The sequence below is a fragment of the Pseudophryne corroboree genome, chromosome 5 (assembly GCF_028390025.1).
Source record: "Pseudophryne corroboree isolate aPseCor3 chromosome 5, aPseCor3.hap2, whole genome shotgun sequence".
Lineage (NCBI taxonomy): Eukaryota > Metazoa > Chordata > Amphibia > Anura > Myobatrachidae > Pseudophryne > Pseudophryne corroboree.
This window is the reverse complement of record NC_086448.1, coordinates 490,827,773-490,855,016: the sequence shown is the minus strand read 5'-3', so window position 1 is coordinate 490,855,016 and position 27,244 is coordinate 490,827,773. Positions and strand designations below refer to the sequence as shown.

The 27,244-nt window shown below is 42.9% G+C and overlaps 1 protein-coding gene across 2 annotated transcripts in view; it reads right to left on the bottom strand.

The window, feature by feature from the left end:
- LOC134927889 (cadherin-6-like) overlaps positions 1–27,244 on the bottom strand; it is a 470,497-nt gene that overhangs the window by 169,821 nt on the left and 273,432 nt on the right. For both annotated transcript variants that reach the window (XM_063922971.1, XM_063922972.1), the window contains exons 3-4: positions 7,046–7,340; positions 23–142 (exon numbers count right to left, since the gene is read on the bottom strand). In XM_063922971.1, the coding sequence (XP_063779041.1) occupies positions 23–142; positions 7,046–7,340 (415 nt within the window). The remainder of the gene's footprint in view (positions 1–22; positions 143–7,045; positions 7,341–27,244) is intronic.

The following is a 27,244-nucleotide window of genomic DNA, read 5'->3' as shown; positions in this document are numbered from 1 at the left end:
GACACAGCTAAGGTCTTCTGACCTGACTCAGACTCGACTGAGAAGTATGGCTGTCCCTGAAGAATACTGTAGACGACTTTTGCACTGTTTCCATAGGTTGGATCGTCTGCATCATTGGCTGTGACTTGAACGACAAATGTTCCTGCAAAACAAAGGGTATAGCAATTTTAGAAAAAAATAAGAAGGTTTTTTTTGAAGTACAGAAAGAAATAGAGAGAGCTAAAGAGAGGTAAACAATACCCTTTGCTGCAATTAAGGAACCATGTAAGGTTTTATGATTTATAAATTGTATAAATAAGCATTTTCTCTTTTTTTATTACAAACAGAACGCAACACAAGATCATTGATAAGATCTAATGATTCCTATGCTTTGTTTACAAGGACAGACATACATTGTACTTTATGTCTGTACAATGTTTTTGAATAACTTCCACCCAACAAAATTCACCCTACATTTCAGAGGAAGGAAAAAGGTTCTTTTAAAACTGATGTCACCTCCCTACTTTTCCTTAAATGCATCCATTTTTGTATTGTAATCCACATAGATATGCAGGAGAATGGCGGTACCTGTCTAGGATGCAGAAGTTTGCATTTGCAGTTAGAAGAAATTTGACAGACATATGCCATTCTATAAAACAATAAGGCTACTAATATACCTACTGTAGTGACACAATTGACCTTTTGTTGGGCAGGAATATGTGGGTGAAGCATGGTGGAGTTCTCACCCTCATGCTTGCATCCAAAGATATGATCCTTATAAGATACTGTAGTACAAATAACACCTTATCTCATAATCTCCCATCACTGTAGCAATGGTCACAGGTTCAGATACAGTATTAGAGACTTGTAAACGGATGTCACTGTACTGATAATAATTGCAGATTCTATCTCAATAAGGAGTGTACTCCAAGTAGATTATTATCCGTTATTATGACATTGATAATAGCTCTCGATAAAGTATGAAACAAATGTCTACAAGTCATAAATACGGCGCTCCATCATTGCAAGACCACAGTGCTCCTTATAAGAAACTGCCCATGAAGGTGGATGGTAACATCAATAAGAAGCCAGGGAATTAATGTTTACAATCAGCATGTGCGCTGCTCACCTCACCTTACTGGAGAAAGTGGTTCCAAGTGTGGTTAGGAATACCGCCCCCTGCAATCTGTTTCAGGAGACCTCACATGTTAGTCTTCTTAGCTGGTTGTGCATGAATGGCTTGTCCATAATAGCAACGTTATGTCAGTGGGCAAGATAGTACATAGGACTTGTCCAAATACCAGAATTAATTTGGTGGACGCAACACATCAATGGGTAAAATGCACAGCACCCTTAAAGCATTTCTCTGCAAGCGGTAATATCCTCATCTGACACTTATACTGTAATAAGGGGACAAGGAGGCTGGGTGTCTCTCATACATCTTTTTTTGTGAAATGAACACAGCATTTGCTCACAACTTTCTTTATTACTAATCTCGATGAGAAGAAAGGTCATTTGCGGCCAACAATGCTGTGCCTACTTATCTGCCAAGTGTAATATAAAGGTTATGCCACTTCATGGTTTTTGGAAAACATCATCCTAAAATGAATCTCAGCATAAATTTGAGGGATGGCGGAAGTTCTAGAATGGTAAAAATATCCCAACTGGATCCACTTAACTGTTTACATTTGTTAGCTTGGTTTAGCATCATAAATGTCTAAAATGAATCATGAAAACAAGAGGACACTGGGGCTGTCTTTAATACATATGTTAAATTGTTAATACTTCTGTTTGAACATTTTTAAGTTATTGGTTGAAGTATGCCTAGGAATTTGGTTTGACATAGACATGAAACATTGCTAAAGGAACTTGGATCCCATCGCAAGAATAATCACAATCTCAGAAGAAGTGGAGTATCCAAATTCTTCAGCAAAACAAGAAATTCTATGGAATATGTGGTCTCTCCTCCCATATTTCGTTAGAATAACCTTGTTTCATGAAATTGATTTTCTGTCTGTTTTACCATGCAAAAGTGTATGTCCTTGGTTACTAATCTGCCTTTAGCAAGGGAAGCTCTCATTGTGCCAAACCTCTACCATTGGCAGGTGACACGTTTTGTAATCAGTCTGACACCATCTAGTTGGCCAGAAAATCAATTTTTGAGAATCCACGCATTTCCCCAGTTGTGCAAAAGTAGATGCATGACATCACTAAAAGGAACTTGTGCCATATTTCTCACTTGGCAGTCAGTAGTTCCTGATACAATATTGCCCATTTGCTGCACCTACACTAGACATAAAAACTGTGCTTACCTAGCAATCCCTCCTCCCCAAATCCAGATCTAAAGCGCACATGGGTGGTCATTCCGAGTTGTTCGCTTGCTAGCTGTTTTTAGCAGCCGTACAAACGCTATGCCGCCTCCTACTGGGAGTGTATTTTAGCTTAGCAGAAGTGCGAACAAAAGGATCGCAGAGCGGCGGCAATGGTTTTTTGTGCAGTTTTAGAGTAGCTCAATACCTACTCAGAGCTTGCGGTCACTTCAGACTATTCAGTTCCTGTTTTGACGTCACAAACACGCCCTGCGTTCGCCCAGCCACACCTGCATTTTTCCTGGCACGCCTGCGTTTTTACGAACACTCCCTGAAAATGGTCAGTTGACACCCAGAATCGCCCACTTCATGTCAATCACTCTGCGGTCAGCAGTGCGACTGAAAAGCTTCGCTTGACCTTGTGTGAAACTACATCGGCCGTTGTAAAAGTACGTCGCGCGTGCGCATTGCGCCACATACGTATGCGCAGAAGTGCCTTTTTTTGCCTCATCGCTGCACAATGAACGAATGCAGCTAGCGATCAACTCGGAATGACCCCCATTGTCCAGTAGAAATTCTATGCAGGCATAAAGTATAATGAGCTAAAGCACCTTTTACTCAGCTGGTAAATTGAGTTTGTTTGTCGCTTATAAATGATCCCCAAATATGTTTGAGAAAATCATCTCTTATGGTAAATCCTTATTCTGATCAGCATGGAATGTGCTACAAAATAAGTAATAATATATTTTAAAAACATGATATCTGAAATAAAGTTACTGCTCCATAATAATTGCAAAATTACTTTTGAATGGAAAGTAAGACTACATAACTTTCTTCAAACTAATCCCTATGATTTACTTTTTATTCATACTTCTTACTGTTACTTTCAAAGAAGATAGATTTCACATGGAGAGAAAGCTCACAGACTTATCACCTCTGTGTGAATATATTTCAGTGAATTATAGTTTTTTTTCCAGTATAATAAAAAGCATTTTTATAATATGAAAATGTATGTTTCATTAACTGCCCATACGCAGGAAGTTTCATACTACATATACATCCAAATTTAATTGCTTTGTACATCATCTAAGCTGAACAGACATTTTTCTGCAATCACTCATTAGGCTCCAGTGTGTCATTATTCTCTTCAGTTTAAATATACCGATCTTTTTATTAACAGGAATAGTCCCCTTTCTCAGATATCTGTCATTTCCTGCACTTCTGATGTACAAAGTTAAATATGTCAATCACATAATGTCTGAATGCAGTGACATACGCTGAAAAGTAGGGTAATGCACAGATAATTCTGAAGTGGTTTTCATTCATGTGATGGACAAAGCGGCATTGTATTAAATGTATTACTTTAGCACTGATGAACACAATGAGATATGAGTGCTATTTGTGTTAATATACACTAGTGCAAAGCTCTGTTTTGTTTTTGATTTATTAGATTTGTTTATTTTAAAATGACTATTTACTTTGAAAACAACATGTTATACTTCCTATCTAGCAGACAAGAAAAAACATATTTTTCTGTCAAGAGTCAATACTGTTGACAGAATTTAATATAGTACGTTTTTCTAATCCTCCTTCATCCATAGTGAGGAAGAGGTCAATTTTAACATTATCCATTTTGCAATGCGGATACAACAGTTTATTTAAAGTATAAAAGATCAAACAAATCCAAAGAATCTTATGCAAACATGGCAATTTCATGGCATAATACAGTGCTGTCTAGATGAACTCAAGGCACATCTGTTTCAACCAAGTCATTTTTTCTGCAGTAAATCAGTACTTCTACACTGTAGAGTAAAAAAGTAATTTCTGTTTGTGAAATTATTACAAGACTTTGTGCTCAAGCATACACTCTAAAACAATAGATTTTTGGAGATATATTTAGGTTGCTGATAAAAGTGGCAGGTTTTATGCAGCATTTCCCCCAAAGTTATAAGCTAGTGGCAAAATGGAATTTACATTAAATGGTTCAAAGAGTACAGTATGCCTGTGTGACCACCGAGTCATAAAAAAAATGAGGAACAGACATTTATGTGAACTTGGGTTATTATCTCTGTCTACAAAGGAAGCTCTAATGAGAACTAATTATCTGCTCTTCTTTACTTGCTGCAGTCTGAAAAATCAACAGATCTGATATGTGGAATAGGTTTTAGTATTGTTCATCTGTGTTGCTACATTTTAACAACCATCATCATAAGAGCAGATACACAGTTGTGAAAGCTTTGTCTTTGAACACTTTTATCGACCCATTAAAAATATCTTTCTTTGTACAATTTGCCATTTCCTTTTAATCTTGATTACATGCTTCATTATACTGAGTTGTAACAGTTGCAGTTGTTGTTTTTTTTCTTCATCTTCTCTGTTTTGCCTTTAATTGCTACATAAAAACAATGTTTCCAACCAACATATTTTCTAAAGGAAAAGTCTGACAGATATATTTTATGCGGTGCTTTATTTATTTATTTTGTTTTTTCTTCAGTGCCTCCTACAGCCTTTTACTTCTGGACCATAGACCTGGGGATACTATTGTAGCTATGCCGTTGCTTAAATCAAGCAGTGTCATACCATGATATCACGCTCATTCACCGTCCCAGAGCTTTGTTCCCCTAAAATCAGAGTGATGTTGAACTCAAAATACTATAGCTCCCTGTAGCTGTAAGTAAGTACATGGTCGAGTAACATTATTATGACCACCTCCTACATTTGATGTCGGCAGTGCACAGTCCATGAAGTAGGTCATGTGTCATACGCTGGCTTGGTGGGTATATAAGGTGTGCGATAGGCTGTCTGCACACATATCACTCATTACTGTCATAGGTAAAAGTGGCGATTTATCCAAGTAGCCAAAAGGGATGATTATCGGCTTTAGGGCCATGGGTGGCAGTATTTCTGAAACAGCGCAGTTAGTGAACTGTTTGCGTGCTGCTATGGTGAAGGTGTATCGTGATTTGGCAAATGGCACAACTGCTAATCACCGTCATGGAAACTGTGGAGCACCATATGCCATTGATGTGAGAGGTGAATGTCGGCTACGAAGGTGCATGAGCGCTGACCGACACACTACAGTGGAGCAGCTCACCATCAAAATGTATCTGTGCCAACCTACCAGTACCTTATTGAGTCACTCGCAGCCCATCTAGCTGCTGTCCATGCTGCACACAGCGGTTACTCTGGCTATTAGTTGGTGGTCATAATAATGGGACTCGACCGTGTAGTTGCATTGTTGCCAATAACTCAGGTTATTTGGCAAACAACTACAGTTAATTTATTTATCCAGAAAGGGTTTTGCCCATGAATCATGACTAAAATATGCTAAATTACTTTTAAAAACTACCCCATTCTTCAGCCAAGCTGTCCCTGTAATTCCCCTCCTCATTGAAATATGAAGCAGTGCTCCTCATATTACCCCTTTTCCACTACTGATGCGGGTCGCAGCCGGGAGCCTGACACGGGAGCTACTCGCCTGCGACCCACATCAGAGCCCCAATTCCCACTGCACTCACCCAACCCGGCATATTGCCGGGTTGGTGACGCTCTGGTGACGCGGCAGGGGTGGCGCTGGGAGATCACATGATCTCTCAGCGCCGCCCTTCCATACAGTGTAAACGGGAGCTGTGTCACATCCTACAACCTTATCCGGATCATTCCCGTGTCCTACCCAGGTAGCTACCTGGGTAGGATTCACGGGCCACTTGATCTGGGTTTTTGCAGTGGGACCCTTTTCCACTAGCAAAAAACACGGGTAAATGTGCACCCCCGTGCATTTACCCGTGTTTTTTAAGCTAGTGGAAAAGGGGTAATAGTGTCTTTAGGAAAAGGCACTTGATGTGTATTGTCTTTATTTATTTATTTATATTAATTATTGGTGTCTGTATATTACAATAACTGTATTGCAGTTAACTGAAGATGTAGTTTAGTGGAGCTGCTGTAAAAGGAACACTTTTTTTAAAATAAATAAATAAATAAATACAGAAATAGATGTAACTTACTGTAGTAGCCGGTTGACAAAAAAGGCAGCTACAATAGAGGTAGTACAAAGTACTGAATCACATTTTTCTTTTTCTTTTTAAAATGAACTAGTGCATAATTAACTATTTATGAAAAATAATTATGTCCTAGTCACTGTTCTAGGCTGTTTAAAGCTGACATCTGAATGCTCATTATAGGTTTACAACCCATTTATTGCTCTCTGTACCAGGTCATTAAACTAGGCCTAGTGACACCTGACAGCATGGTGCAACTAGAATTCAGGAGAATATGGAAGACTGTATCAATTACACCTGCAGAGTACAGGACCCAGAAGAATCACTATTAAGCTATGAAATAATAAAGTCCCTGCTTTGCAGGATGCTTCTGAATGGATGTTCCAGAGCAAGAGAGTAAAAGTCAAATCCTATCTCTGTGGACAGGAATTATTGAGAGATATTTGGGCTTTCACCTTTTCTGAAAATAAAATATAGAGCTTTATAACAGTGCCACGAGCTTAAAGGTTAGTTTAAAGGCCATATATCAAGGTTCTCCATTCTTCTAATAATGCACTTTAAATATAGTTTTTGAAAAAAGCATTTAAACAGTGGAAAACATATGTTTTAAAGCAGCCATTTACTGAATGTATTTATATACTAGTGCACTATTGTTTTCAAAAAGGTTTTTACATATAAAACAATGTTTTAGGTTTAAGCAACGCAGTTATCTCAAACACACTCTTTTTATATATGTTTAAGAACGCTGGTTACACTTACCCACGTCAGACATTTCGGGGACAGTGGCAGTATAAACGTCCTTAGTAAATTTTGGCTCATTATCGTTAATGTCATGGATCTTAATGAGAAACTCAGATTCAGGCTCAACAGGTATGCCTGTTTTCTTGTTCACAGCTTGAGCACGCAAAATATATGACGGCTTCTCTTCCCTGTCCAGACGTTTTGTTGCTTGAATGTCGCCAGTATTTTCATTGATTACAAATACTTCCCCAGCTCCATCTCCTGACAAAATATATTTCAGCGATCCATCCCCCCTATCCTGGTCCGAATGAAGCTGAAATACAAACAACATTTAATTATCATTCACGCTCACCGCACAATCATTGTGCATTGTGATCTGTATAATTTTCTTACTAAAAATGTAAACGATGCACATGTTATACATACACATATTAATTATAAAACATAATAGAGACCAGTTGTTTAATTACACATAGTTTCTTGAATACATTTCAATGTGCTGTAGACATGATGTGCTAAATCACATGTTGTTGTTTTTTTATAATATACAAACTTTAGTTATAACATAGTTATCATGATTAGTATTCCTGATAAACACAATACAGAATAAGTACTGAGCATTCCAGTTAAGTTGTATACAGATACGGATATTTAAAACGTATTCCACTCATTATTGAATACTGGCATTAAGATTTGTTCTAAAATCCTGGTAACTCGCTTAAATTCTTTTTTGCCTCAACTAATTCATAATGATCAGGTGGGTTTCATTCCTGGGAAGCAGGCCCGAGACAATACCAAACATGTCTTCAGTCTTATCCAGGTCAAGATTAAGGACCACGTGGGCCTGGGGCTGAAAATGTTCAAGGGCCTATACTGAGAAGGGGGGAATCTGTGACCAGTGCTCCGTGGGTGTGGCCAGTTCTGTGTGGGTGTGTCCAGAACTATGTGTGGGTAGGTACACCCATACACTATCAGCTTCACTGTCTACCTAAATAGATAAAAATAAAAACAATTGCATAATTTTGTTGTGTGAAAACTAGCAAAAATATTTCAATACTTTCAATTACTGCTGCCATGATGATGGGCCTATTTTTATGTGGAAGCCTGGAGTTAGAGCTCCATCCCCCCTTGTTAATCTGGCCCTAGTCTTAGCCATGCTATTAATTCCCACAAGAGTCCTGCTCTCTTGATTTCTCTGGACACTGAGAAAGCATTTGACAGGATTAGTTGGCCATTTATGTTTGAAATGCTTTGTCAATTTGGCTTTGAGTGTTCATTTCTTCATGGCGTTCTGGGTCTATAGTCATTCACCTCCACTAGAGACACAGTTAACGGAGCTGTTTCACTACACTTCTCTATTACTAATGGTACCGAACAGGGGTGTCCTTTATTACTCCTGATCTTTGCATTGGTTAGAGAATCCTTGGCTACCAACATTCGTCAATCCTCAAATATTAAGAGGGTCTAGGTTGGTTCAGAGAGCTTCCAAATATTTTTACTCGCAGATGACGTCCTATTCACTCTGTCCTTTTACCCATGTGTAGCTTCCAAATTTGTTTGAGCTCCTTGCTTACTACTGTACTATACCGGTTTTAAGATCAATTATTCAAAGACAAAGGTCCCCGCTTTCATATTACGCAATCTCAATCGGACCTTCTTAAATTTGCTTGGAAGATTGATGAACTTAATTATTTGGGAGACTTTATTACTCGCACTTGTAGTTGTCTTTTTAATGCAAACCACTCTAGGATCCTCTTCTCTATACAGGTGGACCTGTTCAGATGGCAATCTTATTGTATCTCCTGGTTTGGTAGAATAATAGATATTAGAAAGAATCTCCAACCATGGCTTCACTATTTTAGACACTGCCAATTAGTGTACCAAATAATGTTATCACCGAGCTGCACAAATGGTTTGTAAGAGACAATCCCCAATGGTGGTTGAAGATTCCCAGATCTTAAACTATATTATTTGGCGATACACCTCAGCCAGGCTGTGGGATGGTTTGCCCCTACTATAGATGCGTCCTTATACATCTAGCCTTTAATACATCATGCAACTCGAGATGCGTGGCTTGAGTCAGCCGCCAGGTCAAGTGCAACTCTGCTAACGTCAGGCATCTTTTTTTTTGCTGAAAATGTGTCTTAGTTGCAACGCAATGGGAATAGGACGTATGAGGAGACCATGCTGATTAATTTGGTATATATGAAACTTGTTCAATAATTGTGTGTGACTGAGTCTGTATATGGAGTAGAACAGAACGTGTATTAGAAAAAATCTGCAGCTGCTTCATTTTAGCAGTTTGTGTACAGATTCAGAGACTCAATCACACAAATATAGAAGTGTCATATATCAAATTAATCAGCATAGCCTCCTTGTGCATCATAGTCACATTATGTTTCAATATGTGACACATTTTTGACAATGAAGAAGCAAAAAAAAGACTCCACAATCTAGAAGATTCTCACTTGACCTGCTGTGCCTAGAAGGGCTGTTTATCATGACTGCAGCAAAATTAATTAGGACACATCTCTCAGATGGGTAAAATTAGAACCTATTACAAGCTTGTTTCTCCTCCTTTTATGCTAGGGATCTCCTCAAAGCACCGTCTCATCTTATTTTGATGGAGGTATTAGTTTACTGTCATTTATTCTACAGTATATGGCACCATATACAGGACCACTCCCGGGTACACTTAAGCATCCAACAGACACAGCATAGCTCTCAACTGCCCCGAATACAGCGGAACAGTCCCGCTAATTGGACATTGTCCCGCTGTCCCACCCACCAGTGATCACCACCGCTCTGCCCTGCAAAGCAGTCGATCACGACATCTATCAGTGCAGGGAGGGTTAGCAGGAGCTGCCCAGCTTCTCAGGAAGTACTGGGCATGCCCCCAAAATTATGAAACCGGGGGTTGAAGCGCTAGGTCCCACCCCTCTGTCCAAGGCCCCGCCCACCCCTCCCGAGGCCCCATCATAAACCTGGGAGGTATGGACACAGCCACACTGTGCTGTGATTCTTTATATTTCAAGTCCCGTGAGTATACCTGAGTATATAAAATATTTATATATAGTATATATAAAACCATCTGATAACTGGCACTCCATGAATAAATTGAGATACTCAGCCCAGTGCCTTCCAATAGCGGGTCCTTCAGACGGCCACGGTCCATGTACAGCTTCCATACGGTGATATAATAAGGCATCACACAGCTTATCTTAAGGCAATGTTTCACCAATATTTAATGTGCTTTTGTCAAGCCACAAACACAAATAAAAAAACACTGACCACATATAAAGCCCCCATCAGAAGTCTGGGGCTATATATATACATTGCCTCAATTAGACATTTTGGTGCCCTGTGCCAGAAAGAGAATCGCCCCCCACCCCCCACATATATGAAACAGGGATAGTGTGCGTGCCACAAATAAGGGGGCATTGCTTCATGGGGAAGGGGCGTGGCCACAGAATAGTGCCAATTCACATTACACTGTACAGTAGTTTCCGTTATTCACATTACACCACACAGTAGTGTCTGTTTTTCACAATTTTTAGCACAGTATTGTCCGTTATTCACATTAAACCACACAGTAGTGTCTGTTATTCACAATTTTTAGCACAGTATTGTCCGTTATTCACATTAAACCACACAGTAGTTTTCGTTATTCACTTTGCACCGCACAGTAGTGTCCATTATTCACATTACACCGCACAGTAGTGTCCATTATTCACATTACATCACACAGTAGTGTCCATTATTCACATTACATCACACAGTAGTGTCCATTATTCACTTTCACTGCACAGTAGTGTCCATTATTCACATTACATTGCACAGTAGTGTCCATTAATAATAAATAAATTACACAGTAGTGTCTGTTATTCAAATTAAACCACACAGTAGTGTCCGTTAATCACATTATACCCCACAGCATTGTCCGTTAGTTACATTACACCCCACAGTAGTGTCCATTATTCACATTACACCACACAGTAGTGTCCATTATTCATATTACACTCCACAATAGTGTCCGTTACTCCCATTACACCGCACAGCAGTGTCCGCTTTTCACATTCCACCACACAGTAGTGTCCGTTACTCCCATTACACCGCACAGTAGTGTCCGCTTTTCACATTCCACCGCACAGTAGTGTCCGTTACTCACATTACACCACACAGTAGTGTCCATTGGGGGTAATTCCGAGTTGATCGTAGCTGTGCTAAATTTAGCACAGCTACGATCAGGCATTTAGACATGTGGGGGGGGACGCCCAGCACAGGGCTAGTCCGCCCCACAAGTCAGTGCCGACCCCCACCCCCGCAGAAATGCAAAAGCATCGCACAGCGGCGATGCTTCTGCATCTCAGGAGTTACTCCCGGCCAGTGCAGCTCCTGCGGCTGGCCAGGAGAACCTCTTCGCTGCCCCGGATTGCAGTGGCTGCGTGTGACATCACGCAGCCACCACGGCCTGCCCCCCCAACGGTCCGGCCATGCCTGCGTTGGCCAGACCGCGCCCCCTAAACGGTGGCTTAACGCCGCCGTCCAGCCCTTTCCCGCCCAGTGACCGCCCCTGCCTCAGAGGCGATCGCTAGGCAACAACGGCTGGCAACCGCCGGCGCATGCGCAGTTCCGAGCCGATTGCTGTGCTGCAATAAATTGCAGCGAGCTATCGGGTTGGAATGACCCCCATTATTCACATACCACCACACAGTAGTGTTCGTTTTTCACATTTCACCGCACAGTAGTGTCCTTTATTCACATTCCACCACACAGTAGTGCCCGTTACTCACATTACACCGCACAGTAGTGCCTGTTATTCAGATTGCACTGCATAGTAGTATTCGTTATTCACATTCCGCCATAAAGTAGTATCCGTTATTCACAATACATCACAAAGTAGTGTCCATTATTCACAATACATCGCAAAGTAGTGTCCTTTATCCATATTACACTGCCCAGTAGTGTCCGTTATTCAAATGACACCGGAAAGTAGTGTCCGTCAAGCACATTACACGCACAGTAGTGTCCGTTAGTCCGTATATATATAGTGTATATAGCTATATAGCTATTTCATATATAAATGTTGCTGTTTACAGAGTTACCAGTTTTTCAAGGGTTAAACATTGATCTAAATATTTCACTTTTACTTTCAGAACACTGACCAAAGCAGCTGATGCTATCTGTTTTCTGAATAATAATAAGTACCAAAGGTCATATTCTCTATCACAAAATCTATGTACAGTACCTTTATCCCATCCCATTCAATCTGTCTCTGTATGTGCATAATCAATACTCTGCAGATACTTCACTGATACAGTGCATATAAAAGTTGCTAAGGCACAATGCCTCTTTTTATTTTTGCAACAATGGCAGAAACAATAATTTCATAAAATCTAAAACAAAGACAATCAATATATGGACAGCAGGTCTGGGATTTCAGCTAATATATGTCTCTGTTTGTCTGTTTTGCATCAGCACTTTCTAATCATATGCGGAATCTCAGCAATAAATTGCAAACTGTCTATACCATGCTTATCCTTAGCACATGAATGTGCCTTAATACATTTTAATAATATTTTTAATTAAGTAATGGTTGCTGATATTTTTATTTTTAATTTAAAAAAATATATCTATTTGCCTTTAATTTGGATGATGGGAAGGAAAAAAATCTAACCAAAACAGACTTTAAATGGTTAAGCTCGCAGTGTTTAAACAGCTGGCTGGAGTATAGTGTTGGAACGAAGGGGCTAATTCAAAGGTGGGAGCATGGCAAAAAAAATAAAGTAAAGAGCAAATTAGCACTTTGCAAAATCCATGCTGCAGTGCAGGTGGACAGAGTTACCAGGTACAGAGGCGTTTAGAGGGGAGGTCTTCTGTATGCCGGCGGTCGGGCTCCCGGCGCTCAGTATACCGGCGCCGGGAGCCCGACAGCCGGCATACCGACACTTATTTTCCCTCGTGGGGGTCCACGACCCCCATGGAGGGTGAATAAAATAGTGTGGCGCGCGTAGCGCGCCACCGTGCCCATAGCGTGGCGAGCGCAGCGAGCCCGCAAGGGGCTCATTTGCGCTCGCCACGCTGTCGGTAAGCCAGCGGTCGGGCTCCCGGTGCCGGTATGCTGGTCGCCGGGAGCCCGACCGCCGGCCAGCCGTAGTGAACCCGTTTAGAGTTAGTAGGGGCATATTCTAGCTGAACTCTAAATTGTAATGTAAAATTAAAACAATCCAGTATTTGTGGGATACTTGGTATTTAGGATTAGTATGTTTGTAGAAGAGAAACTGGTATAGAGTCACAGATATACAGTAGCATAAAAATGCATGGCGCGTGTCATTTGTATAAACCTGCCTTTTACCCTAGATTGTGTACTTTTTTCTTCAATTTTGTTTAACTTTTCCTCAATTTTGCTACTTTTTCCTCAATTGTGCATCTTGGTCACTTATAGCATACTTGCCTACTTTTGAAAACAACTTTTAGGGAGATTATAGTTGTTAGTAAATGCGCTGTGCGAAGCATGCTGCACCATTAAGGGACGAGTCTGATTAAATGCTTTTGCAAGATATTACTATTCTAGTAATTCAATAGTTTGGGCAATTTTGCAAGTATTGATATTAACATTGTTGCCTGCAATACTCGATTTCTTGTTTGCAACCATTCACTATTTCTCATGCTGGGTGACGCCCAGCACAGGGCAATGACGCCCAGCATAACGATGGCAATCTAAGTGCAATTACATTGCAGGATCACAGCAATAAGGGTGACCCGTGCCTCCTCAGCTTGGTTGTGAAGGCAGGCGCCCTTCTTCCATGTTATCCCCTGCCCTGTCTGATGTCATGCGGGCGCCACTAAAATGGTCTAAACATGCCGTTGTCCAGACCACTCTCCCCCGATCTGCATTTTCGCACCAGCAGCGACTGCTACTGAATGAGGGCCAATGTACATGATAATTGTGATGCTTACGCAATAAATTACAAATGCAATTTGACCTTGTGTGACTTTAGCCTACACCACTTAGTGATGGCCAGTGGGAGACCTCACAGGCAGTGAAAATGCGCAGCTTCACCTGGTCTGGTAAGCAGTACCAACAGACAGTGGGGAATCAATATAGGCAGGTGGGGAGGGGGGTTGGATGACACAGTGGGTAAGAGAGAACCCAAGGGTGGAGGTGACTGGGTGAGAGAGAACCCAGGCGGAGAGGTAGGGGACACACAGTGGGTGAGAGAATACCCGGGGGTAGGGGGGAGAACACAGAGGTGGTGAAATAAATGATGGAGAGCATAGAAAGGTAAAACTTGCAGTACAGTTATATACGCAGAGAAGTAGAAGGAGGCATAGTGCGACAGTAGGGGATACAGATAGAGACTGAATGGGGCACTGAGAAAGAAAGAGGTACAAAGACACAGAAATAGGTACAGATAGAGGCACAAAGAGGCAGAAAAGGTTACACAGGTAGAACATAGCATAAGTTGAAGCACGGAGAGAATGGGGCACATATAGAAGCACAGCCAGCCAGACAGGTGATACAGGCCTAGTGGTTAATGGTGGGAAAATTACACTACTGGGGGCATTATGTGTTAGGGGCATTACTACTGTGGGCATTATGTATAAGCAGCACTACTACTGTGGGCATTAAGTGTATAAGGGGCACTTCTGTGGGCATTATGTGTAAGGGGCATTACTAACGTGAGCATTATGTGTAAGGGGCACTACAACTGTGGGCATTATGTGTAAAGGGCACTACAACTGTGGGCATTATGTGTTAGGGGCATTACTGCTGTGGGCATTATGTATAAGCAGCACTACCACTGTGGGCATTATGTGTTAGGGGCATTACTACTGTGGACATTATGTATAAGCAGCACTACCACTGTTGGCATTATGTGTATAAGGGGCACTTCTGTAGGCATTATGTGTAAGGAACATTACTACTGTATGCATTATGTGTATAAGTGGCACTACTACTGTTGGCATTGTGTGTAAGGAGCACTACTACATGGGCTTTATGTGTACGGGCCCTACTACTGTGGGCATTATGTATAGGGGCACTACCGTGTGTCATAACGTGCATAAGGGGCACTGCTATGTGTTGTAACGTGAATAAGGAACACTTATACTGCATGGATCAGGAGCACTACATGTGGTGTATTGTGAATAAGATTGTGCTACTGTGTGGCGTAATTTGAATTGGGGATACTATTGTGTGGCCACACCCCTGCCTTGCAGACCACACACCCTTTTTTGCTGCACGCGCAGTCCCTTTATAAAGTTTATCCCATCAAGGGGCACCAAAATCTCTATTCACTTAACAAAAAAATTAAGCTTGGGCCGGCCCTGGCCAAACCCTATAGCTCAATGCAGCCACAGACCCTATAGCTCAATGCATGCAGTAGAGAGAAGAAGACACAGTGATCATGTCCCACCATGCTCGCTGCTGTCACACAGTGGCCAGGTAGACTGTGTTCTCTTCTGCCTGGGGACCAACAGATGAACATCGAGACCAGTGCTCGCGAGTAGCTTTGCAATTGCAATCCATGCTGAATTAGGCACTGTGAACATTGACAGTATGGGCTCTCGAGCAACAACAGCAGTCACAGTGACTTCAGCAAATTACTATCGCTGCTCAGCAGCTCCTTGGTAGTCCCCCCAGCAGGCTGAGTTGAGCTTTAGTGAAGAGCCCCAAGAATCCAGGGGTTTTGATTTAAAATCCAGGGCAGCAGGAAACTCCAAAGTGAACCAGAAGTATCCTGCAATATGCTAGAGTATAGGCAACTATAGGTTATAGTTTACTAGATATGTAGGATTAGAATCTTGGTGCAGGTAAATTGTAAAGTCTATGTTAAGCTACCTGGTCCTTTAAGGTGTGATTTGAGAATAGGTCTATGTGGAGACAATTTTGGCATCTATAACCCTCTGTCTGCTGAACTGGAATTAGCTAACAATAAACCAGGAAATACTGCAGAAGTTGGGACCACAAATACAAGTCAGCAGTTGCAGGTGCTGTTGTAGGAGCCTGGATGAAACAAGCAGCTTCAGATTCCAGTGTAGGAGCCACAGTGTAGTGGGATGAGTTAGTAACAGGCATAAGTAGAAGTGGTTCTGGAGAGGTGGTGGAACTCATCTACAACCGACACTGCCCCGCATCTCAAAAAGGGGTGTGGTCTCACAAGGAAGGGGCATGGCCACACAATAGTACCTCCAATTCAAATTACGTCTCACAGTAGGACAAACTTAATAACATTGTTCCACATACTAGTGACCCTTACACACACAATGCCCACAGTAGTGCTTCTTACACACACACACACACACACACACACACACACACACACACACACACACACACACACACGGACACACACGGACACACACACACACAATGCCCACAGTAGTAGTGCCCCTTACACACACAATGCCTGCAGTAGTGCCCCACACACACACACACACACACACACACACACACACACACACACAATGCTCATAGTGGTAGTGCCACTTACACACACAATACCCACAGTAGTGTTCCTCCGAAGTTTTAGAGATTTTGAGATTTGTTCAATTTTAGATGCAAAGCACAATGTAGCAGGATATGTTGAACAACCTTTGCTCACCTCTTATGTCTTTCATGTGTCACCTCTGCTTTCTTATCTGTTCCCGTCTGTCACTCTCCTCATGTGTACATATCTTCATCCTAGGTAACCCTCTTACTCTCTATATACTCTTCCTTGTGTCTGATTACCTGCTTCTTTCACTCCTTTACTTAACCCCTACACTCCCTGCTAGCCTTTTAGCCACTGCTTCTATCTCCCCTCCTGTGCCTCTCACTCCCCCATCACACCCCTTTGCGCCTCTCACTCCATCTCAGCCACTGCTTCTCTCACTCCATCTCACCCCCTGCTCCTCTAACTTCCCTATCTCACCCCCTGCCCCTCTTACTCCCCCATCTTACCCCCTGCACCCCTCATACCATCTCACCCCCTGTGCCTCTCACTCTCCCATCTCACCCGTGCCTCTCACTCCCCCATCTCAATCCCTGTGCCTCTCTCCATCTCACCCCCTGCTCCTCACACTCCATTTCACCCCCTGCTCCTCTTACTCCCCCATCTAACCTCCTGCACCTCTGACTCCATCTCACCCCCTGCACCTCTCACTCCCCCATCTCACCCCCTGCGCCTCTCACTCCCCCATCTCACTTCCTGCGCCTCTCACTCCATCTCACCCCCTGCACCTCTCACTCCATCTTACCCCCTGTGCCTCTCACTTCATGTCAATCCCTGCGCCTCTCTCTCCCATTTCACCCTGTGCGCCTCTCACTCCTCCATCTCAGCACCTGTGCCTCTCACTCCCCTTCTCACCCCCTGCACCTCTTACTCCATCTTACCCCCTGCGCTCTCACTCCATCTCACCCACTGTGCCTCTCACTCATCTCACACCCTGTGCCTCTCACGCATCTCACCTCCTGCACCTCTCACTCCATCCCATCCATGTGCCTATTACTCATATTACCCCATGCACCTCTCACTCCATCTCAGCCCCTGCACCCCTCACTCCATCTCACACCCTGTGCCTCTCATTTCTCTCCCCCTCCTTCTGTTTGTTCTGGGAGTGGGACTGATGAGGATCGGGTCATGGCTGCTGTGCAGTTTATAGTTAACACTGTCTGCCAGCCAATCCCATCATGTGGACCGGCTGCCAATCAAAAGAAGGGGCTGCTCTTTAAATCTGGTGCCAATTGTGTGCAAATCGTGACTCAACCCCTGCACCTCTCATTCCCCATCTCAGCCCCTGCTCCTCTCATTCCCCATTTCACCCCCAGCACCTCTCACTCTATGTCACCCCCTGTGCCTCTCACTCCATGTCACTCCCTGCACATCTCACTCCCCCATTTCACCACCTGCGCCTCTTACTCCCCCATCTCAGCACCTGTGCCTCTAATGCCCCCATCTCAACCTCTGTGCCTCTCACTCCAAATCAGCCCATGTGCATCTTACTCCATCTCACCCCCAGTACCTCTCTCTCATCTCACACTGTGCCTCTCACTCATCTCACCTCCTGCACCTTTCCCTCCATCCCACCCCCTGTGCCTCTCACTCATCTCACCCCATGCACCTCTCCCTCCATATCAGCCCTTGTGCCTCTCTCTCCACCTCACCCCCTCTGCCTCTCACTATATCTCAGCTCCTGTGCCTCTCACTCCATCTCAGCCCCTGCACCTCTCACTCCATCTCACCCCCTGTGCCTCTCATTTCTCTCCCCCTCCTTCTGTTTGTGCTAGGAGTGGGAATGATGCAGAGACGGGAGGATCGGGTCATGGCTGCTGTGCAGTTTATAGCTGACACTGGCAAGCAGCCAATCCTGTCATGTGGACCGTCTGCCAATCAACAGAAGGGGCTAGATAATGAGAAGCTGCCACTTGCCTGGCAGTCCGCAAGGCATGGTTGGCTCACGCTAGATTTGAAGAATACTGCCTCTTCTTTTGATTGGCAGCCGTTCCACTAGACAATCCCAATACCAACTTTACACGGAACAGCAGCCGGGACCCAATGATCCCTTATTGCTATAGCAGGGCAAGGCTGGCAGAGGTGGAACTTATCCGTATCTAATTAGAAGTGACAGAACACAGTTTCGCCCTATTGAGGCATACTAACAGTGAAAGGGAATCCCTGTACACTAGGAATGGCAATGTAATCCTGCTCAGGTAACTCAAGGTAGAGTAACCTTACTATAACAATATCTGTGCCTTGTGGAGTGAGGTCATCTAGATACACACATCATTATAGTCTCAGTTTATTTTTTAAAATCAGCAATGGGAGGTGTGAAAGCTGTATGATTATCTATGTGCTGCATAACTTTAGCTCTGTATGTATTAGATTACAGTGATGTCTACTTGACAAAAAACAATCTTTATAAGTAGAATGTAATTTTGCTTGTACCAGAACCCACAGATTTGACTGACATTAGCTTGTGGAGGCTGATATTGCTATACGTGGGTAACATTACCCCGCAAAAAGCATGACTGTTACTTTTATATGGCACATTAATCCTTGGAATTGAAATGCATATACATATTAATGTTTTTCATGCTTCCCAGATATTCACTGCATGACAGAAAATACAGAGATGTATTGATTTGTATATATTCCAGCTAAAGATTGATTTGACTTGTAATGTGCACATATATTGATATGCATTAGATGAAAAATATACTTGGCATATAGCACAGGTGTAATGCCTTCTAGAATCCCATTTTTACCATTACGGGATGTTAGATAATTAGTTCTGCAACAATCATTACTTCAAATGCAATATTTACAGAGTAATATCCCCTAAAAGCTTAAGCCTTGGATTCAGTGAAGTTTGTGATATACAGTACAACAAAACAGGAAAGTTCTTCTAGCATGTATTGCACAATGGGGGTAATTCAGAGTTGATCGCAGCAGCATATTTGTTAGCAGTTGGCCAAAACCATGGCCCTCATTCCGAGTTGTTCGCTCGGTAATTTTCTTCGCATCGCAGCGATTTTCCGCTAATTGCGCATGCGCAATGTTCGCACTGCGACTGCGCCAAGTAAATTTGCTAAGAAGTTTGGTATTTTACTCACGGCATTACAAGGTTTTTTCTTCGTTCTGGTGATCATGGGCCCTCATTCCGAGTTGTTCGCTCGTTCTTTTTCATCGCATCGCAGTGAAAATCCGCTTAGTACGCATGCGCAAAGTTCGCACTGCGACTGCGCCAAGTAACTTTACTATGAAGAAAGTATTTTTACTCACGGCTTTTTCTTCGCTCCGGCGAACGTAATGTGATTGACAGGAAATGGGTGTTACTGGGCGGAAACACGGCGTTTCAGGGGCGTGTGGCTGAAAACGCTACCGTTTCCGGAAAAAACGCAGGAGTGGCCGGAGAAACGGTGGGAGTGCCTGGGCGAACGCTGGGTGTGTTTGTGACGTCAACCAGGAACGACAAGCACTGAACTGATCGCACAGGCAGAGTAAGTCTGGAGCTACTCTGAAACTGCTAAGTAGTTAGTAATCGCAATATTGCGAATACATCGGTCGCAATTTTAAGAAGCTAAGATTCACTCCCAGTAGGCGGCGGCTTAGCGTGTGTAACTCTGCTAAATTCGCCTTGCGACCGACCAACTCGGAATGAGGGCCATTGTGTGATTGACAGGAAGTGGGTGTTTCTGGGCGGAAACTGGCCGTTTTATGGGAGTGTGTGAAAAAACGCTACCGTTTCTGGGAAAAACGCGGGAGTGGCTGGAGAAACGGGGGAGTGTCTGGGCGAACGCTGGGTGTGTTTGTGACGTCAAACCAGGAACGACAAGCACTGAACTGATCGCACTGGAAGAGTAAGTCTCGAGCTACTCAGAAACTGCACAGAGAAATATTTTTCGCAATATTGCGAATCTTTCGTTCGCAATTTTGCTAAGCTAAGATTCACTCCCAGTAGGCGGCGGCTTAGCGTGTGCAATGCTGCTAAAAGCAGCTTGCGAGCGAACAACTCGGAATGAGGGCCCATGTGCACTGCAGGGGAGGTAGATACAACATTTGCAGAGAGAGTTAGATTTGGGCGGGATATGTTGTTTCTGTGCAGGATAAATACTGACTGCTTTATTTTGACACTGCAATTTAGATTTCAGTTTGAACACACCTCATCCAAATCTAACTCTCTCTGCACATGTTATATCCCCCCCCCCACGCAGTGAACATGGTTTTGCCCATTAGCTAACAAATTTGCTGCTATGATCAACTCTGAATTACCCCCAATGTGCTCAATAGTGCTCACTAGATCTGAAACGTGACTAAGGAGCTGCTGTTTGTGAGTCTTCTCTGTTTCCATGACCACAGTTCAAGCATGGACAACACTTTCAGAACTGTTCTGCTGAATATAATTTCACATTCAAACTTGTACACACTTCTCCAGTGGAATTTGGCCTTTTGTTTTATGTGCTCAATTACCCCTATCTTTTTCTGTACTGCCCATAATTCAGACCGCACCATGGAACAAAATTAAATGAAATTTTTTACCACCCAGCTCTACCTATAAACTAAGAAAATGCAGATTTTACAAATACAAATGTTCCATGGAATTGAGAAGCAGAAGTCGGAACTCAAATTTGATCTCTGGAATAGCCAATAACTCCTTTTTCTCTCTACAGTAGCTCTAACTCTCTGTCCAGGTTTATTGTTAAGTTTTATTGTTCTTCCACTTTAGCTATTGTGGCCTCAGCTACAGTATCACACATTGAGGGTAATTCAGACCTGATCGCTCGCTAGCGTTTTTTGCAGCACTGCGATCAGGTCAGAACTGCGCATGCATATGCGCCGCAATGCGCAGGTACGTCGCACAGGTACAAAGCGGATCATTGCTGTGCGATGAGTTTTACGTAGAATCCATTCGCACAGCCGATCACAAGGAGATTGATAGGAAGAAGGCATTTGTGGGTGGCAACTTACCGTTTTCAGGGAGTGGGAGTGTCCAAGCTTTTGCAGGACGGGTGTCTGACGTCAATTCCGGCCCCGGACATACTGAAGTGATCGCGGCGGCTCAGTAAGTCCTGGGCAACTCAAAAACAAAGTTTTTTTGTACCGCTCGGCTGCACATGCGATCGCACACTTGCACAGCTAAAATACACTCTCTAGTGGGCGGCGACTATCTGATCACAGCAGTGCAAAAAACTTCTAGCGAGCAATCAGGTCTGAATTACCCCCAATTGACCACAGCTATTTAATATTGAAATGCCATGTGAATAATTGGAATGGGCTTGTTGGGTCGACCTTCATTAGGTCGACACTCATTAGGTTAACCACTATTGGTCGACAGGCTGTAGGTTGACACATGGAAAAGGTCGACATGGTGGACAGGTCGACATGGAAAAGGTCGACATGAGTTTTTTTTTTTTAAATGTGTTGTTTTCTACGTAAAGTCGGAACCCCAATCAGTGCACTGTGTCCCCTCGCATCTTCGGGCGACACTGTGCTCGGCACAGGTTACTATTCCCAATCGTAGTACATATGGATCGTAAAGTATGAAAAAGTTTAAAAAATGAAAAAAAGTGAAAAACTCAAGTTGACCTTTTTTTTTTGTCGACCTAATACTCATGTCGACCTTTTTCAGGTGTCAACGTACTGCATGTTGACCAATAATGGTCGACCTATAAAGTGTCGATCTAAGGACCATATCCCTGAATAATTATATTCAGTTAAAAAACATAAATAAAAAATGATTTGTGGTGGTATACAAATTGTACTATTTTTGTAACCGCTAAACTTTAGCAGAGTTACACGCATTCCTGCCTACGGGAGGTGACCATGATCACAGTTAGAAAGCTCGTCTACTTAAATATTCTGAGATATCAAAGAGTTTTCCAATGCCAGAATAATTGACTTCATTAGCTATATGTCCCCACCTGCACCATTTACTAAAAATAGTCGTTTCTCTGGCTTTCGTCTGTGTTTTATAGCCAGGCAGAAGCTGTTTCTTTTTATTGCTCCAGGAAACAACACAGCTCTGCTGTGCTCTCCCCAACTGATGTAAATACATCAATCTCATCCTATTTGTACAAATAAATGATGTTTACCTGAAGATATAAAGAGATGGTTGTAGTAAACTAATAGAGAGAGAGAGAGAGAGTGTGTGAGAGGGAGAAAGAGGGAGGGAGAGATAGAAAGAGTGGAGAGAGAGAGAGAGAGAGAGAGAGAGAGAGAGAGAGAGAGAGAGATCAACTTATTGAGTAAAATTAAGAGAAGGGCATAGATAGTAAAACTGCTTTATTATATATTCCGCTACTTATGATATACCATATGTTCTGTATAAATGAATTAATAGTATTCTACACATGTATCCTGTATATAAGTCATAGTAGGGTTTTTGATAAAGTACGTTAACCACAGATCTGTAAAAAAGCATAAAGGATATTATTAGCAAAGCATACACTTCTCAGAAGTGCAAGAAAGGGAGGAACTATCCGGTTCAGAGTCGGATGCTGGACCGATTCGGTTGCAGCTGTTAAAAGTTTATTTCACTGCACTGGCGTCACAGTGTGCATGTGCTGCAATGCTGCTGCAGCTTTGGTTGCAGTGTGGGGACAGCCACTGGAGGTGGCAAAGGGAAGAAGCTTCAAAAACGCAGGTGTGCCAAAATCAGTGACTGCATTGTTGGATGCAGATTCACTGGCCTCTGCAGCTGGACATTCTTAGCAGATGTCATATGGCCCATGCGATGGTTGTGGTGTGATTCGATGCTGAGTCTTCGTAAGCAGGCAGCGGATGCTAGTAGCTGGCAGTGGGCATATTTTTACAAAAGAAGCCTCCTGCTGCATTAACATAGCGTCTCAGTCCGAACTCCTAAGTCCACTTCTGAATCAGGCCCATAATACACACAAAAAGCAAATACTGTAGCTATTGGCAAAATGGTACACTGCAGTGCCACTGCTAGATGGGTCAGGTGTTTGTTTAGGCCACTTGGGTCGCTTAGCTTAGCCATCCAGCGACTTTGGTGCACCTCTTTTTTTCTTTGCATCATGTGCTATTTGGGGACTATTTTTTGAAGTGCCATCCTGTCTGACACTGCAGTGGATGGCTAAGCTAAGTGACCCAAGTGGCCGACACAAACACCTGGCCCATGTCAAAGTCAGAAAAATATCACGCTGCACGTTGCCATAAATGAACCTCATGCGCGTGCCTGCTGTACGTGCACATTCTCTCCCGTGCGTGAGGATATACGCAGCCGCGTGATGGCGCCTCGGCCATGCGCTCGAGCGCGTGGTATGTGCATTTACGGTAGAGTTTGTGTGCGTCTAGCGGGCGACTCAATCGTTTAATAATAGAACCAAATAGCTCGTTTTATAGATAATGTTCCCCTTAATGATAACTGTAAGTTTGGTTAATGTGACTTGTTCACGGACTCGGGAATCCCTCTTTTTGTTGTACAAAGGGTCTGATTAAGGTTGAACAGTGGTGTCTGGTACCTAACCGAAGAGTATTTTTATAGCAATAATCCGGTGTTGGTTAGATAAAGATTAATCGCTCCTGCGTGTAGTTATGGCCATTAGTAGTTCCTGGACATATTCTATATTTGCAGTTCATTATCCATGCGGCGGGAATCCGGAGATTCCCACCCACCTGAGCTGTTTGAAATAGTCACAGCCCACCTGTTCAAACTAACCTATGACCTTTTGTTATGATGCGAGGAGACATTCCTGTGTCCAATGAACAATGAGATTGTAGGTCCCTTTGTAGTATACTGTACTCAGTGTATATAAGATCAGTCAGCCTGAACAGCTCTCACTCTCTCCACAAACGGTTTTCATATTGACTAACACACAGTGCAATGCGCCGTCCCTGGTCCCGGATAGAATTGAGAGCAATTATGTCTGAATTCCCTGATCCTAGGAAAGATCTAGTTGCATGTCAGAGATTTATTAAAGAACTAGGAAACTCCACAGAACCCACCAACAAAGATTGGCGGACAGTGCTGAGGGCATGTTTGCCCTCCAGCGTTGACCCTGCGAAATGTATTGCTGATTGTAAATTAGACACAGAAGTACCTCAAACGGAGGAACACGATCAGGAATGTATTAAGCAGATCAACCGACAGTTAGGAGTATATTTCCCAGCCATTGTCAAGTGGAACAAAATCCTCTCCATAAGACAAGGAGAAGGGGAAAGTACTTCTGATTACTTCAATCGAGCACTGCAAGTAATGGCTAGAGACACTGGGATCACAGACATCAAAACAAATGCACAGCATAAAGAAGTAGCGGTTAAGTTATTAATGAATGGTTTAAAGGAGGTGTTGAGAACAAGGGTACAGACCACCAACCCAAACTGGAGAAATATCTCGGTGGCTACATTAAGAGAGGCCGCTATTGATCATGATCGGAACATCACCAGACACAGGGAGTCACAGAGTAATAAGCTGATGGCCGTAAGTATACAGGCTCTAACCACAAGGCCACTCCGGCATAAGCCCCAAACCCCTGCAAGAAATTCAAATGTGGTAGTCTGTTACAATTGTCATAAAGAGGGACACTTTGCAAGAGATTGTAGATCAAGAAATATACAAAAGTCATATCAACCCCCTAGACAAGAACACGAGCAGAATTATGACACACGAAATTGTAATCAGGTATCATACAGGAAGAAGTTTGGGCTGCACCTGTAATATGTAGTCGGGAAAGGTGATCATTAGGACTGATAGTAAGCCTGAGGTTACAGTTAATGAAATTGGGAGGTCATTCCTTGAAGACACAGGAATGACCGGGTAAAAATTGTAATGTATCTGTAAAATGTTTCTTTTTCCCCATCTCTGACGTTCACCACAACAGCTCCAACATCACCTGACTACCTGACCTTTTCAGAAGTCTACCAAACCCCAGTATGACCTACCAGCATCGATGTATCCTGGCCAGATACAAAGGGTGGAGTATGGAAATACTGGTGGGAGAGACTATGCAAAGATACCATTGGACATGTTGGTGTGACAGCCTGATGGTGAACGGAAGATCTGATAATGTTTTTGTTTGTTGCTTAATGCAAAATGTGGTGAATTGTTCTCTCTCTCATTTGTTTTTTTTCCTTCTCTCTCTCTCTCTCTCTCTCTCGTGTTCTCATGCTTTAAAGATGGTATGTCACACATCAGTTAGACAAATGGTAATGCAAGATTTTTGCTCCTTACAGAAAGATTGCAGATTTGGAAGGAATATTGTATCACCAGAATGTTCGTTTGGAAGACTGAGAGACAGCACCTTTGAGATGACAACAGAACAAGAAGAACAACAAAGACTAGAGAACTAATTATCGTAACAAGTTTCTCTCCCCCTCAAACTGTTTTTTGTACCCCCATTACAAATTTCTTTTTCTCCTCCTGTAAGATGGACTCGCCCCAAGAGACTGTGATCCGGATTTTCCTGTTGACCATGATGTTGACCAGAGCAGTCTGTTTCGGTGAGAGTACCATGGAGGTCGAGGAAGGATCAGGAATGGGTTCTGATGACCAGGATGCAGGCGTAGATTTCCAAGAACAACATAATCTCCGAGTAAAGGCGAGTATCAGAAAACGATCTGGTAGCATTGACAATAGAAGGAATTGTGAAGGATTGTTAGCTGAAGAGAACTGCATCTGTAGGCATTGTGACAATATAGTTGAGGATCGGTGCATAAAGAAATGTCAGTCCAGTTTTAATGTCCACATGGACCGGCATCCATTGAGTGACTATCACTCCTTAGTGGGTAAAGTGTTAAATCAGACAGACTGTTGGGTATGCTCTCAAGTACCTCAAGGCCATAGCAATTCAGGACTAGTACCATTCCCTTTAACGGTAGGAGAGGTACTTGAGCTAAGTGGTGGGAGGCCGGTGGACAAGAGGTTTAATATCTCTAGTCCTCCTAGTTTGAAGCTCCACCAATATCATGTGGATAGGTCCTTAGTATGCTTTAACATTTCCAATCCCCGAAATCCCCGAAAGCCGGGAAATTGGGAAGTGTCATGGAGTAATCAAACCATGACATTCTCACATAGAGCCGACAGATTGCCCATAGACACAGAACTTATACGCCAGATAGCCGACCATAGGAAATTCTTTCGGTATAGGTACACCTTAGGAAGTAGGATCATGCGAGTTGGAGAAGTATCACCAGGATACTGTGCACAGATCGTACAAACTGATACGTGTACTAAACAGATGGAAGAATTAGGGTTAGGAGAGTTCACATGGAAAATCTGTAATATGGTTATGTCACACTCCGTCCCATATGTTCTCCCCGATGATGCATACTTCATATGCGGGAGGAAGGCGTATAAGTGGCTTGCCCCAAACTCAGAAGGGTCATTATGAGCACATCGTTAAACGACACCTGATAGAAAGAACAGAGCATTCAGCCTCTGACCTGATCCATGAATACACCGGGATTCAATTCCTACTCGCGTTAGATATCACTCGTACCGCTAGAGGAGTGATAAATTATAAATATATATCTGCGCTTGCAAATTTATTAGACAATATACAGAGAGTGCTTGATGCGGCTTTGGGGCTTAACCACACATTTGCGCAAATATGTGTAACGAAGATCTCTGAATTCTATTATCATATGGGATTTATATCTGGTTACTGTTATCATCCAGGGTGCTGGGGAATCCAATTCCTTTTTTCTTGCTCAGAAATACCCCTTCCTTTCGAGCACTTGAATGATATCACTAAGCTAATTGAGCATTTACCAA